Consider the following 17433-nt stretch of genomic DNA (forward strand, 5'->3'; position numbering starts at 1 on the left):
GCATTTCTTACTTGGCAGCTGCCATCCTGCCCTTCCTTCGACCATGTAGCAGTGATTGCAAAATATTCTCACAGGCTCAATGCGTTGACTACCTTTGCCTTACCACTGACAAACTGCAGCTTACTCACACTGACACAGTCCAGTCTCACCAACACTATCTGGTCTCACACTCACTTAGAGAGCGTAGTCTCACATTCACCAGGAAACTGCAGTCTCACACTCACTGACACTACAGTCCCATACTCATTGACACATTGCGGCCTCACATTCACTGACACACTGCAGACTCAGTCACTGACACTGCAGTCTCACACGGCATGCTCTCTCTCACTGACACTATTTAGTTTTGCACTTGAACACTGCAGTCTTACAATCATTAACGTGTGGCAGTCCCAGTCTCACTAACAAATTGCTAAAAATCACACAACACCAGGTTATAGTCCAACAGGTTTAATTGGAAGCACACTAGCTTTCGGAGCGACGCTCCTTCATCAGGTGATAGTGGAGGGTTCGAGTGTTATGATCAAGCCCTCCACAATCACCTGATGAAGGAGCGTCGCCTGGTATGGAAGGTGCTAGATATGAAGAGGGGTTGAGTAGGTTAGGATTGTTTTCGTTAGAAAAAAGGAGATTGAGTTCTACAAATCATGAAGGGTATAGACAGGGTAGATAAAGATAAGCTTTTTCCCAGAGTGAAGGATTCAATAACGAGAGGCCACGCTTTCAAGGTGAGAGGTGGAAAGTTTAAGAGGGATACCGTGGCAAGTACTTTACACAGAGGGTGGTGGGTGTTTGGAGCGTGTCGCCAGCAGAGATGGTAGAGGCAGGCACGGTAGAGTTATTTAAGGTGCGTCTGGACAGATGCATGAGTCGGTGCGGAGCAGAGGGATACAGATGCTTAGGAAATGGTTTAGACAGTGGATTTGGATTGGCTCAGACTTGGAGGGCCAAAGGGCCTGTTCCTGGGCTGTAAATTGTCTTTGTTCTTTGTTCATTGACAACCTACAGTCTCACATTCATTGACACACTATTTTCACATTCACTGAAACACAGCAGTCCAGCTGTCACTGACGCACTGCAGTCTCTCTCTCTTTCTCTGTCTCTCACATGCACACACTCTCTCTCTCTCTCTCTGACATACGATGTTCCTAATCTCACTGAAACACAACAGTCCCACTCTAATCCACACACTTTAGTTTTAAACTCACTGACATACTGAAATCTCAAAATCAGTAAGTGTATTTTCACACATTACAATGCCACAGGTGTTGACATACTGCAGTCTCACACTCACTGACACACTGCAGTCTCACACTCACTGACACACTGCAGTCTCACTCACACTGACACACTGCAGTCTCACTCACTGACACTGCTGTCTCACCTTCACTGACACATTGCAGTCTGACTCTCACTGAAACACAGCAGTCTCACGCTACCACTGACCCATTACAGTCTCTCTCTTGCTTCCACTGACACACTCATTTCCTAGTCGCACTGACACAGTGAGGTCTCACACTCACTGACACACTGCAGTCCCACTCTCCTTGACAAACTAAAGTTTCACTCTGTCCCACCCACTGTTTTATTGCTCCCACTAATACTCTGCATTTTAAAACACACTGACACACTGCAGTTTAACCCTCACTGACACACTGCAGTCCCACTCTCACTAACACACTGCAGTCCCACTCTCACTGACACATTTAGTCCCACTCTCACTAACACACTGCAGTAACACTCTCACCGACACACTGCAGTCTCACTCTCACTGACACACTGTAGTCTCACCGTCACTGATATACTGCAGTATCACATTCACTGTCATAATGCAGTCTCATACTCACTGACCCACTGCAGTCTCACTCACTGTCACAATGCTGTCTCACACTCACTGACACACTGCAGTCTCACTCACTGTCACACTGCAGTCTCACACTCACTGACACACTGCAGTCTCGCATTCTCCGACACACTGCAATCTCTCACTCACTGACACACTGGTGTCCCACTCTCACTGACACACTGCAGTCCCACTCTCACTGACACACTGCAGTCTCACTCACTGACACTGCAGTCCCACTCTCACTAACACACTGCAGTAACACTCTCAACGACACACTTCAGTAACACTCTCACTGACACACTGCAGTAACACTCTCTCCAACAGATTGCAGTAACAGTCTCACTGACACACTGCAGTCACTCTATCACTTAGGCGTTGTACATTCACACTCAATGACAGTCTGCGGATGTGTCACACTGCAGTCTCACCTTCACTGACACACTGCAGTCTCGCAGTCGCTGACACACTGCAATCTCTCACTCACTGACACACTGGTGTCCCACTCTCACTGACACACTGCAGTCTCACACATGTCATACTGCAGTCTCACACTCACTGACACACTGCAGTCTCACTCTCACTGACATACTGCAGTCTCACTCACACTGACACACTGCAGTCTCACCTTCACTGACACACTGCAATCTCACACTCACTAACACACTGCAATCTCACTCTCACTGACACTGCAGTCTCACCTTCACTGACACACTGCAGTCTCACACTCACTGACACACTGCAGTCTCACTCTCACTGACACTGCAGTCTCACCCTCACTGACACACTGCAATCTCACACTCACTGACACACTGCAGTCTCACTCTCACTGACACTGCAGTCTCACCTTCACTGACACACTGCAGTCTCACTCACTGACACTGCAGTCTCACCTTCACTGACACACTGCAGTCTGACTCTCACTGAAACACAGCAGTCTCACCTTCACTGACACACTGCAGTCTGACTCTCACTGAAACACAGCAGTCTCAAGCTTCCACTGACCCATTACAGTCTCTCTCTTGCTTCCACTGACACACTCATTTCCTCGTCGCCTGACACAGTGAGGTCTCACACTCACTGACACACTGCAGTCCCACTCTCCTTGACAAACTAAAGTTTCACTCTGTCCCACCCACTGACTGTTTTATTGCTCCCACTAATACTCTGCATTTTAAAACACACTGACACACTGCAGTTTAACCCTCACTGACACACTGCAGTCCCACTCTCACTAACACATTTAGTCTCACTCTCATTGACACACTGCAGTCTCACTCTCACTGACACACTGCAGTCTCACTCTCACCGACACACTGCAGTCCCACTCTCCCCGACACACTGCAGTAACACTCTCACTGACACACTGCAGTCTCACTCTCACCGACACACTGCAGTCCCACTCTCCCCGACACACTGCAGTAACACTCTCACCGACACACTGCAGTCTCACTCTCACCGACACACTGCAGTCTCACTCTCACCGACACACTGCAGTCTCACTCTCACTGACACACTGCAGTCCCACTCTCACTGACACACTGCAGTAACACTCTCACCGACACACTGCAGTCTCACTCTCACTGACCCACTGCAGTAACACTCTCACTGACACACTGCAGTAACACTCTCACTGACACACTGCAGTCCCACTCTCACTGACACACTGCAGTAACACTCTCACCGACACACTGCAGTCTCACTCTCACCGACACACTGCAGTCTCACTCTCACCGACAAACTGCAGTAACACTCTCACCGACACACTGCAGTCTCACTCATACTGACACACTGCAGTCTCACTCATACTGACACACTGCAGTCTCACTCACACTGACACACTGCAGTCTCACTCACACTGACACACTGCAGTCTCACTCATACTGACACACTGCAGTCTCACTCACACTGACACACTGCAGTCTCACTCACACTGACACACTGCAGTCTCACTCACACTGACACACTGCAGTCTCACTCACACTGACACACTGCAGTCTCACTCACACTGACACACTGCAGTCTCACTCACACTGACACACTGCAGCCTCACTCACACTGACACACTGCAGCCTCACTCACACTGACACACTGCAGTCTCACTCACACTGACACACTGCAGTCTCACTCACACTGACACACTGCAGTCTCACTCACACTGACGCGCTGCAGTCTCACTCATACTGACACACTGCAGTCTCACACTGACACACTGCAGCCTCACTCACACTGACACACTGCAGTCTCACTCATACTGACACACTGCAGTCTCACACTGACACACTGCAGTCTCACACTCACTGACACACTGCAGTCTCACACTGACACACTGCAGCCTCACTCACACTGACACACTGCAGTCTCACTCATACTGACACACTGCAGTCTCACACTGACACACTGCAGTCTCACACTCACTGACACACTGCAGTCTCACACTGACACACTGCAGCCTCACTCACACTGACACACTGCAGTCTCACTCATACTGACACACTGCAGTCTCACTCACACTGACACACTGCAGTCTCACTCACTGACACACTGCAGCCTCACTCACACTGACGCGCTGCAGTCTCACTCACTGACACACTGCAGTCTCACTCACACTGACACACTGCAGCCTCACTCACACTGACACACTGCAGTCTCACTCACACTGACACACTGCAGTCTCACTCACTGACACTGCTGTCTCACCTTCACTGACACATTGCAGTCTGACTCTCACTGAAACACAGCAGTCTCACGCTACCACTGACCCATTACAGTCTCTCTCTTGCTTCCACTGACACACTCATTTCCTAGTCGCACTGACACAGTGAGGTCTCACACTCACTGACACACTGCAGTCCCACTCTCCTTGACAAACTAAAGTTTCACTCTGTCCCACCCACTGTTTTATTGCTCCCACTAATACTCTGCATTTTAAAACACACTGACACACTGCAGTTTAACCCTCACTGACACACTGCAGTCCCACTCTCACTAACACATTTAGTCCCACTCTCACTGACACACTGCAGTCCCTCACTCACTGACACTGCAGTCCCACTCTCACTAACACACTGCAGAAACACTCTCCCCGACACACTTCAGTAACACTCTCACTGACACACTTCAGTAACACTCTCTCCAACAGATTGCAGTAACAATCTCACTGACACACTGCAGTCACTCTATCTCTTAGGCGTTGTACATTCACACTCAATGACAGTCTGCGGACTGTGTCACACTGCAGTCTCACACTCACTGACACACTGCAGTCTCACTCTCACTAACACACTGCAGTCTCACTCTCACTGACACACTGCAGTCCCACTCTCACTGACACACTGCAGTCTCACTCTCACTGACACATTTAGCCCCACTCACACTGACACACTGCAGTCTCACTCTCACTGACACACTGCAGTAACAGTCTCAACGACACACTGCAGTCCCACTCTCACCGACACACTGCAGTCTCACTCTCATTGACACACTGCAGTAACACTCTCACCGACACACTGCAGTCTCACTCACTGTCACAATGCAGTCTCTCACTCACTGACACACTGGTGTCCCACTCTCACTGACACACTGCAGTCTCACACATGTCATACTGCAGTCTCACACTCACTGACACACACAAGTCTCACACTCACTGACACACTGCAGCCTCAACCTCACTGACACACTGCAGTCTCACCTTCACTGACACACTGCAGTCTGACTCTCACTGAAACACAGCAGTCTCACGCTATCACTGACCCATTACAGTCTCTCTCTTGCTTCCACTGGCACACTCATTTCCTCGTCGCCTGACACAGTGAGGTCTCACACTCACTGATACACTGCAGTCCCACTCTCCTTGACAAACTAAAGTTTCACTCTGTCCCACCCACTGACTGTTTTATTGCTCCCACTAATACTCTGCAGTTTAACCCTCACTGACACAGTGCAGTCTCACTCACACTGACACAGTGCAGTCTCACTCACACTGACACACTGCAGCCTCACTCTCACTGACACTGCAGTCTCACTCACACTGACACACTGCAGTCTCACTCACACTGACACACTGCAGTCTCACCCTCACTAACACACTGCAGTCTCACTCCCACTGACACACTGCAGTCTCACCCTCACTAACACACTCCAGTCTCACTCCCACTGACATACTGCAGTCTCACTCACTGTCACAATGCTGTCTCATACTCACTGACACACTGCAGTATCACTCTCACTGACACACTACAGTCTCCCTCTCACTGACACACTGCAGTCTCACACTCAGCAACACACTGCAGTATCACACTCACCGACATACTGCAGTCTCATTCACACTGACACTGCAGTCTCACTCACACTGACGCACTACAGTCTCCCTCTCACTGACAGACTGCACTCTCACACTCACCGACATACTACAGTATCACTCTCACTGACACACTGCAGTCTCACACTCACTGACAGACTGCAGTCTCACTCACTGACACACTTCAATCTCACTCTCACAGTCACCATGTAGTGTCGCACTCACTGACACTAAGCAGACTCACATTGTCACTCTGCAATCTCACCTTCACTTACCCATTTCAGTCTCGCTCCCACTAATGGACAATATTCAGTCCCAACTTACTAAAGTGTTCTCTGCTGTCTTGCATGTATACCTGATGTTAAGTGATATATTTGGTCATGTTTCCCTCTCTGTCTAGTTGCAGTGCTGTGGAGACTCATTACCGGATCCTGTTGTGCAGTATCTCTGTCCGACATTGCAAGTATCTGCAGTGAGTTCCATGTTTTAAGCTGACTTCTAGATATAATTCTTTCTTCACTTGCCCATTCTTGCAAAGTGTCAGTGGCCCTCTCCTACAAACTCTGATACTGAGCTCTAACATTCTGTCCCGTGGACCTTCCAAAGTAAAGCATTTGATGGAAGCTATTCCATTTATTTACATAAAGGCCTTTTCTTCCAGTCCTTAATCAAATCTGCTGGAAGTGTCTTTCCAAATCTGAATGGGTATTTTCAAATCAACTTGATCAGAGATGCATGACACCTTCTAGAGCAGGATGGGACTTGAACGTGAGACCTCTGGCTCAGAGATAAGGTCACTACCACTATACCTCCATTCTGAGTAATAATGCTTCCTAAATAAACTTCACCTGACGGTAGGCAATGTTTGTGCTTTGCTATTGAGCAATAGGTTCATAGTTGCATTGCCATGGTTACGGACAGGAATAAGCCATTTGTTTCCACGTATCCATTCATCGGGTCTCAACAATGTGTTTCTCATTGCCATTCATGAAACTGAATTGAGTGTTAAGACAGAGTCTGAGCTGAGAGTTGTACACCCTACGATATTCACTTTGTATTGGTCCCTGGAGACTGTTCAGCACTGACCACGATCAGAGCTCACCGTGGCTCAGTACGAACATGATGTCTGAGAAAGAACATTGCGTTTTGTACACCACTCCAGCTGATAATCCTAACTGGAATGTCAGTAAAATATAGAGACAGACTTGCACTGTTGGAGGTGCCATCTTTCAGAACATTCATTCAGCTGAGGTTGACTTGTACTCTACCTTGCATGTGAATATCCCACTCTGCTATTTTCAGAAAGAGCAGGGAGTTCTTGCTATCCTACTCAATAATTACCTCAAAGAACACAACTAAAATATTCTTCAGGGGACACTTTGGGAAATTGTTTTTGTATTATAAAATCGCTTATTCACTGTTATCTGTGAAAATATGGTACTTTCTTCCAACTTCTGATTCCTATCACTGAGATCAGAAATGTTTTCTATTATTGCCCCCCCAGAACTGCACTTCGAAATTAAAGGAATTTTTCAACTCAAAGCTATACATGATTGGAGTGGTGGGAATTGGGATCGCAGGAATAATGGTAAGTGACATTGACTCCCTCTCCTGGTCTGTGGAAAGCAGCTGTATTTAGCTAGTCCTGATGGTCTACAGGATCAAAGGTTTCTGCTCCAGAGTGTGTGGCCAGTCTGGTGATCTCATTTTGATGTTTTGTCAAACTGACAAATAAATTGCAGCCCCTGAGGCTAGCACCAAGATTTAGCTAAAGGTTTAGCTAAATGCTGTATGAAGTCTATGTAAATAACATGAGAGATTAAGTAATAATAGAGACATAGTGACAGACATTTAATAGATATTTCAGAATACTCAGAATAAATCCAGAGATGTGCAGGTTAGGTGAATTGGCCAAGCTGAATTGCCTATGGTGTTCAGGGATATGTAGGCTAGGTGAATTAGCCAAGGGACATGCACATTTCCAGGGTGAGAAGTGGGGAGTGGATCTGAACGAGATGCTCTGCAGAGGTTCAGTGTGGACCCGATGGGCCGAATGGCCTATTTCCACACTGGAGGAATTCTATGACTCAATGAAGTATATTTCAAATATAAAGAAAAATTCCATGGAGAGAGCCCACCACCTGTACTTATCTTAAAAAAAGGTTAAGGAAAACATCAAACTGAAAGGGAAAAAAGAACATATAGAACATAGAACAGTACAGCAGAGAACAGGCCCTTCAGCCCACGATGTTGTGCCGACCACTGATCCTCATGTATGCACCCTCAAATTTCTGTGACCATATGCATGTCCAGCAGTCTCTTAAATGTCCCCAATGACCTTGCTTCCACAACTGCTGCTGGCAACGCATTCCATGCTCTCACAACTCTCTGTGTAAAGAACCCACCTCTGACATCCCCTCTATACTTTCCTCCAACCAGCTTAAAACTATGACTCCTCGTGTTAGTCATTTCTGCCCTGGGAAATAGTCTCTGGCTATCAACTCTATCTATGCCTCTCATTATCTTGTATACCTCAATTAGGTCCCCTCTCCTCCTCCTTTTCTCCAACGAAAAAAGTCCGAGCTCATTCAACCTCTCTTCATAAGATAAGCCCTCCAGTCCAGGCAGCATCCTGGTAAACCTCCTCTGAACCCTCTCTAAAGCATCCACATCTTTCCTATAATAGGGCGACCAGAACTGGACGCAGTATTCCAAGTGTGGTCTAACCAAAGTTTTATAGAGCTGCAACAAGATCTCACGACTCTTTAACTCAATCCCCCTGTTAAATGAAAGCCACAACACTATATGCTTTCTTAACAACCCTGTCCACTTGGGTGGCCATTTTAAGGGATCTATGTACCTGCACACCAAGATCCCTCTGTTCCTCCACACTGCCAAGAATCCTATTCTTAATCCTGTACTCAACTTTCAAATTCAACCTTCCAAAATGCATCACCTCGCATTTATCCAGGTTGAACTCCATCTGCCACCTCTCAGCCCATCTCTGCATCCTGTCAATGTCCCGCTGCAGCCTACAACAGCCCTCTATACTGTCAACGACACCTCCAACCTTTGTGTCATCTGTAAACTTGCTGATCCATCCTTCAATCCCCTCATCCAAGTCATTAATAAAAATTACAAACAGTAGAGGCCCAAGGACAGAGCCCTGTGGAACACCACTCACCACAGACTTCCAGGCAAAATATTTTCCTTCTACTACCACTCGCTGTCTTCTGTTGGCCAGCCAATTCTGTATCCAGACAGCCAAGTTCCCCTGTATCCCATTGCTCCTGACCTTCTGAATGAGCCTACCATGGGGAACCTTATCAAATGCCTTGCTGAAGTCCATATACACCACATCCACAGCTCAACCCTCATCAACTCTTCTAGTCACATCCTCAAAGAACTCGATATAATTGTATAAAAGGTGAGTAGGAGGCCAGATGACTGGAAAGAAAATAAAGAATTGCAGAGAACAACCAACGCTGAATGAGGCCTCCACAAACATAGGCAGAAGGGAGGTCTGCAGATGCTGCAAATCAGAGTCTAGATCAGACTGGTGTGGGAAAAGCACAGCAGGTCAGGCAGCATCCGAGGACCAGGAAAATCAACGTTTTGGGCAGAAGCCCTTCATCAGGAATGAAGGCAGGGAGCCTCCAGGGTGGAGAGATAAATGGGGTGGGTGCTGGGTGGGGGAGGTTTGTGGAGTCCTCAATGATGGGTGGGGTGGGAGAACAGCACAGCAGAGCAAAAGATAAGGCTGAAGCATCTGGAATACTCTTCAGCCAGAAGTGCCAAATGGATGCTTCATTTCGGCCTCTTCCTGTGGTTCCCAGCATCATATTCATCAACAGAGACAGCCAGTCTACTAGCCAGTCATGCAGTAAACCACATATTGGAATTGTAATCTTCGTAAGCATAGAATCCAGGCTGTATATGTATGTCTGAGATGTCATATCAGTGTACATAGTTGTTAATAAACTTCTGGATATCTGATTCAATACAAATGCAATTCTGTAGTCTATATTACATGGGCTGACAAGATGTGCATAAAGATGCAAGGAAGTGATTGCATCAATGTGAAATGATTCATTTTGATCGGAAAAACATGGGGAGAAAATATAAAATAAAGGAAACAACTGTAATGGGGGTGCAGAAGCAGATCATCAGTTCATCAGTCATTTAAAGTGTCAGACATCACAGTCTTCAGCCAATTTGATTCCCTCCATGTGATATCAAGGAACAGTTGGAGACTGGATACTGCAAAGGCTATGGGCCCTGACAACATTCCGGCAATAGTGCTGAAGATTTGTGCTCCAGAACTTGCCACGTTCCTGGCCAAGCTGTTCCAGTACAGTTTTAACACAGGCATCTATCAATGATGTGAAAAATGTCCAAGTATGTCCAATACAGAAAAAGTAAGACATATTCAACCCAGACAATTACTGCCCCGTCAGTCCACTCTCGGTCATCAGTAAAGTGATAGAAGGTGGCAACAACAGTGCCATCAAGCAGCACCTTCTCAGCAATAATCTGCTCAGTGACGCCCAGTTTGGGTTCTGCCAGGGTCACTCAGTTTCTGACCTCATTATGGCCTTGCTTCAAACATGGAAAAAGAGAAGTGAACTCCAGAGGTGAGGTGAGAGTGACAGTCCTTGACATTCAACTGCATTCAACGGAGTGTGACATCAAGCAGCCCTAGCAAAACTGGAATTAATGTGTATCAGATACAAACTCTCTATGGGTTGGAGTGACAGAGTCATACAGCAGGGAAACAGACTCTTTGGTCCAACCAGTCCATGCTGAACATGATCCCAAACCAAGGGGAGTCTAGATTAGAGTGGTGCTGGAAAAGCACAGCAGGTCAGGCAGCATCCAAGGAGCAGGAAGATCGATGTTTCGGGCAAAAGCCCTTCATCAGGAATAGTGGCAGGGAGCCTGCAGAGTGGAGAGATAAAAAAAACTCTTCAACCATGATCCCAACCCAAAATATTCTGCCTGGAAGTCCCACCTGCATGCTCCTGACCCATATCCGTCCAAACCTTTCCTATTCATATATCCATCCAAATGTCTTTTAAACATTGTAATTGTACCTGCATCATGTGAATAAACTTCTGGACATCTGATTCAATACAAATCCACTCTGTAGTCTGTTATGTGGGCTTACAAGATGCATATAAAGATAGAGGCAAGTGATTACTTCAATGTGGAATTATTCATTTTGATCAGAAAAACCTGAAGAGAGAACATAAAATAAAGGATCTGACTCTAAAGTCTGTTCAGAAGCAGAGCAACCTCGATGTGTACGTACACAAATCTTTTAAGGTGTCAGACAGTCTAAGAGATCAGATATTGCAAACAGTATTCTGTCCTTTGTTAATAGGAGCACACTGTCTGGAAAGGGGTCATCCACCCCATCAAGTCTACAGCAACCCTTTAAAGAACATCCCGCCCTATCCCCATAATCTCACACTTTATACCATGGCAAACCCACCTAGCCTGCACAATTTACAATGGCGAACCTCAAATCTTCAGAATGTGTAAAGAAGTGAGAGCACCCAGGAGAAACCCACATAGACACAGGGAGAATGTGCAACCTCCAAGCAGACAGTGGCCTGAGGCTGGAACGGAGCCCAGGTCCCTGGCGCTGTGAGGCAGCAGTGCTCCCCAATGAGTCACTGTGTCACTGTTCTGGCACACACATCTGGAAGGATAAAAAGGTAAATAGAATGCAGAAAAGATTCATGATAGTGATTCTGGGAATGAGGATCTTCAGTCATCAGATTATGGAATTTGGGAATGTTTCCTTGGAGAAGAGAATGTTAGGAAGAGATTTGACAAAAGTATTCAAAATCATGACATGAACCCTCCAGCTCAGTGAGCAAACCTACATCCAAGATCATGACATGTCTTGGATAGAGTAGATAAGGGGATACTGTTTCTGTTGGTGGAAGACTCAAAAATGTGAGGACACCAATTTATTAGATGAGATGAGATTACTTACAGTGTGGAAACAGACCCTTCAGCCCAACAAGTCCACACTGACGCGCAACCCACCCAGACCCATTTCCCTACATTTACCCCTGCCCCTGACACTACAGGCAATTTAGCCTGGCCAATTCACCAAAACTGCACATTTTTGGACTGTGGGAGGAAACCGGAGGACCCGGAGGAAACCCACGCAGACAATGTGCAAACTCCACACAGAGGCCTGAGGCGGGAATTGAACCCAGGTCTCTGGCGCTGTGAGGCAGCAGTGCTAACCACTGTGCTGCCCGATTTTAAAATGGTTGGAAAAAGAAGCAATGGTGACATGAGCAAGATGGGGAGAGGCAGTGGGGAGATGTGAGAGGAATTGCCCCTTCCACTGGCCAGAATGGACAGGACAGGCTGAATGGCCTAATTGAGGTCTTATCTATTGTATGGTTCCAATATAATCTTTCAAAATATAATGTGATGATGCTATGGCTTTAAGAGGTGTATTTTGTCCATTTGTTATGAAGAAATGTTGAGACAGAAGTGGTGAACAATCTGTTCCAAGACAATAAAGTAAACAGCTTGTGAGGCCTTGGGTTTATTTTCAAGTTGGAACAATAGAAGGGGTTGGATCAAGCTTCCATAGGACCAGGATTTCAGTTTAACTTTCAGAACTTGTTGGAGGTTAGAAGCTGCTATACATCTCTCCGTGCTGCAACAAACCACTTGAGTTCTCTCTCTGTCTCTCGTTATCTCACTCTCTCACTCTCTCGTTCTCTCACTATTTCACTCTCTCGTTCTCTCTCTCTGAATTTTCTCATGATGTTCTTTACTCCTGGACTGGACAATTGCATTGAGACAATCTATTTTATTGAATTTGCCTTTGCCAAGGGTGTTACTATATTGGAACAGTTGCTGTTCTGTTAGGTTTTCCAATTGAGTTGAGTTATTTCAATTCTTCTTTCTTTTGTTTATATTTTACCTATAATATAAGAATAAAGTGTATTTTGCTTCAATCCTGATAGTTTGACCAACCAAATTGCATCCAGAACAGAACACCTTACCTTTAAAAATCAGAAAAAGTTGGGATTCAGCTTATCTTCTTAGAATATTTTTATGGAGTTTGGTCTCGTCCATAACAATGAAAATGAATGTGTGTTGCTAAATGCACAGCATCAGGATAGATGTTAAATTGAAAGAAAGAACGAGTAGTTCTTTCAGGCTGGAAAGAAGTGTACTTCTGAATCTATATGAAAGACCTGGACTTAGGTGGGTAAGGTAGCATTTAAATATTTGCCAGTGATTCAAACTCAGAAAGGTAGTATAACCATGAGGAGGCTAATAATATACTATAGGAGGACAGAGGCTGCTGAAGAAACAGAGAGCAAATAAAGGTTCATGAAAGAAGTGAGAAGTAATACAATAACAGTGGAAGGAGAATGGGGAGACACAACATGATTTAAATGGCACAATTTAAAATCTTTGAGGGTGATTGAAGAAGTCAGGAGATAGTCAAATAGGATCCTTGGTTTATTTACAAAAACAAAAACAAAATAAAAGCTTTATAAACTACTAGTTGATCTCAGCTGGAAAATTATTGTCACTCACATGAAGAGATGTGTAAAAACTTTGGAGACGGTCAAAACGATTTCTGGGAATATTTCCAGGAATGAGGGAATTCAGTTACAGGAATCGAATTGAAGGAGAGAAAAGCAGATGGTGACTTATTGGAGTTGGCAAGACTCCTTTATAGTTTTGATGGGAGTAAATAAGAAGTAATGTTTTGGCAACAGATCAGCAGTGGGTGGAAATTGAGATGTGTGAGGAAAGTTTTCTACACAGAGGAAGGTAGGTGCCTGGAATGCACTGTCAGAGGATGTGGTAGGAGCAAGTACAATAGCCACATTTAGGAGGTATTTCCATGAAGAGGCAGGGAATAGAGGGACATGGACCAGGTACAAGCAGATGGGATTACTTTATAATGGCATCATGCTTGATACAGACACAGTGGGTGAAAAGGCCTGTTCCTGTGCTGTACTGTTCTATGTTCTTTAAAGCCCCATTAAGACGATTGGAAAAGAGCTAACAATGCTCCAGGCTGAAACCTTATTCCACACAAGTTGCTGTAACCTGGTTGCACAAATGTGGTGGGAGTACATCCTATAATGACATTCAAGAGAGAATTAGATATAAACCTACAGTCACTGAAAGAGGCCATTTATGTGGTCATTCCCATTACTAGCCCTTTTCCTCAGTAGTTCTGTACATCTTTAACCTTTCAGTATCTGGCTGTTGTTAATGACTGAGCCAGCTTGCAGCACCTCAGGCTGAGGGTTCCAGATTCTGATAACACTCTGTGAGAAAGAATATCTCATCTTCCCTTTCATTACCCAATGATTTATGTTCATGATCTCTGATTATTGACCTACTTACCACTGGAAATAATTTTTCTCCATCAATTTCATCAAAACCTGATATCAGGCAAAAGCTTTGATTGATCTCCTTTGTCTATTCGAAGGAGAGTGGTCCAGACCTTTCACTCTCGCCTCATAACTGAAGTTCCTCATCCCTTGTCACCCCCTGGTAAACTTTTCCTGCACACTCTCTAAAGTCATTGCTCCAGCACCAGCTGAGCCTAGCTGCTGATTGATACAGGTCCAGCATCTTTCTTTGCTTTTATATTCAATCCCTCCATTTATAAACCCAAGGGAACAGCTTGTACTTGCAAAATTTCGAACAGAGCCCAACATTAGATGTGATTCCACAATTGGATGGCACATAGAGTCACAAAGTCATACAGACATACAGCACAGAAACAGACCCTTCAGTTAACCAGTCCATGCTGACCATAATCCCAAACTAAACTGGAACGCCTGCCTGCACCTGGCCCATATCCCTCCAAACCTTTCCTATTCACGCACTTATCCAAATGTCTTTCAACAGTGTAATTGTGCCTACATCCATCTCTTCCTCAATAAGTTCATTCCACACACGAACCACTCTCTGTGTAAAAAGGTTGCCCTTCATGTCTTTTTTAAACCTGCCTCCTATCTCACCTTAAAAACATGCCCACTGGTCTTGAAATCCCCCACCCCCCTAGGGAAAAAAACACCTACCATTTACCTCATCAATACACCTCATTATTTTATAAACTTCTATAAGGTCATCTCTCAACCTCCTCTGCTCCTGTGAAAAAAGTCCCAATTTACCTAGCTTGTCCTTATAACTCAAACCTTCCATACCAGGCAACATTCTGGTAAATCTCTCTCCAGCTTAATAATACCCTTTCTATAAGAGGGAGACCAGAATTGGACACTGTACTCCAGAAGAGGCCTCACCAATGTCCTGTACAACCTCAGCATAACATCGCACCTCCTATTATTAAAGGCCCTAGCAACAAAGGCAAGCATGCTAAACACCCTTTTTAATCATCCTGTCTATATGTGATGCAAACATCAAGGAATTACGTACCTGTGCCCCTAAGTCCATATGTTCTACAACACTACTCAAGGGTTAAAAGGTGTGGAGCTGGAAAAACACAGCTGCTCGGGCAGGAGCAGGAGAATTGATGTTTCAGACATAAGACCTTCATCCTGATGACCCTACTGTTCATTGTAGTTTTCCTACCCCTGTTTGTTGTACCAAAAAACAATGCTTCACATTTATCCAGATTGAACTCTATCTGTCATAACCCTGAGTGTGCTAAGAATTATACTAACCACCAGTTTGAGATAGTCAGTCAGGTGTGCAATGTTGCTTATTTATACTGACTCAGATACAGGGCCCTGCTCTCTGCAAATAGAAAAATGAGCACAGGGAGCATGCCTTTCTCAATTAGACAGAAGTTTGAAGGACACTATTCTGTGATATGTTTCTCAAATTTCCCCTTGACAAATAAAAGTTTTGAAATAGGAAACGAGCTTGGGAAATATTTATTCCTTGGAGAATGACAATATCTCAACCGATTAGAGTCTATTTGCCAACCAATCAGCACTCTTTTTTTTGCCAGGAGGTATAAATTATTCCTCCCTTTAAATTTGGTATCCTTGTTTATGTCCTGATTTGTACAAAATGAGAAAGTTTTGACCGTTTTCTTTCAGCAAAATGAATCTTTTTATTTAAACGTCATAAACATTTGCTGCTGTCCTTAAGGATTTGTTGTTAAATAAAAGATTTAATAGCAAAGCATTTGGGAAAATAGTGACAGGTCTGACAGAGTTAAAAATCACACAACACCAGATTATAGTCCAACAGGTTTAATTGGAAGCACACTCACTTTCGGAGCGACGCTCCTTCATCAGGTGATAGTGGAGGGCTCGATCGTAACACAGAATTTATAGCAAAAATTTACAGTGTGATGTAACTGAAATTATACATTGAAAAATTGATTGTTATTAGATTAGATTACTTACAGTGTGGAAACAGGCCCTTCGGTCCAACAAGTCCACACCGCCCCGCCAAAGCGCAACCCACCCATACCCCTACATCTACCCCTTTCCTACCACTATGGGCAATTTAGCATGGCCAATCCACCTGACCTGCACATCTTTGGACTGTGGGAGGAAACCCACGCAGACACGGGGAGAATGTGCAAACTCCACAGAGTCAGTCGCCTGAGGCAGGAAGTGAACTGTGGTGCTGTGAGGCAGCAGTGCTAACCACTGTGCCACCGTGCCGCCCACCTAATCTAATCTAATTGTCTGTTAAGCCTTTCATCTGTTAGAATACAGTGATAGTTTCATTTCTTTCATGTGTAAATCACAAAACCTTTTTTTTAAAAGTTGCATTCTCGGGTTAGCTGTTAACAATGGAGATAGCTAGACAATATGTTGAAGGTGTTAGCCTGTGTTCTCTGTCTATGACCTGATGTTTAGATTGATTCTAATCTAAATAGTGAGATAACAGAGTTTTACATAAATTCATGCAGTTTTTGAGCTCAGAGTTCTACATGAATGGATGCAGTTTTTGAGTGCAGAGTGTCTTAAGTCTGTGAGGGGGTGCATGTGTGAGTGTGGGAGTGTGTGTGTCTATAAGGGTGTGTGTGGGTGTCTGTGTGTGTGGGTGTCTGTGTGTGTGTGTGTGTGTGTGTGTGTGTGTCTGTGTGTGTGGGTGTCTGTGTGTGTGTGTGTGTGTGTGTGTGTGTGTATGTGTGTGTGTGTGTATCTCTGTGTGTGTGTAGTGCAATGGTGATCACCTGTAATGTGACCTGAACCCAAGGTCCCTGTTGAGGCCCTCCCTGTGGGGACCGAACTTCGCTATCAGCCTCTGCTCGGCCACTTTCCTCTGCTGCCTGTACTGAAGACTCCGGGAATTC

General features: G+C 45.2%; 1 protein-coding gene across 2 annotated transcripts in view; it reads left to right on the forward strand.

Annotated features, from left to right (window-relative positions):
• Positions 1–17433, forward strand: part of LOC140467095 (CD9 antigen-like) — an 88987-nt gene that overhangs the window by 65296 nt on the left and 6258 nt on the right. Inside the window, exons 6-7 of one of the 2 annotated variants that reach the window (XM_072563160.1) lie at positions 6544–6615; positions 7648–7731. In XM_072563160.1, coding sequence (XP_072419261.1) covers positions 6544–6615; positions 7648–7731 — 156 coding nt within the window. The remainder of the gene's footprint in view (positions 1–6543; positions 6616–7647; positions 7732–17433) is intronic. The other variant, XM_072563161.1, reaches the window with a different exon arrangement.

The sequence above is a fragment of the Chiloscyllium punctatum genome, chromosome 45 (assembly GCF_047496795.1).
Source record: "Chiloscyllium punctatum isolate Juve2018m chromosome 45, sChiPun1.3, whole genome shotgun sequence".
Lineage (NCBI taxonomy): Eukaryota > Metazoa > Chordata > Chondrichthyes > Orectolobiformes > Hemiscylliidae > Chiloscyllium > Chiloscyllium punctatum.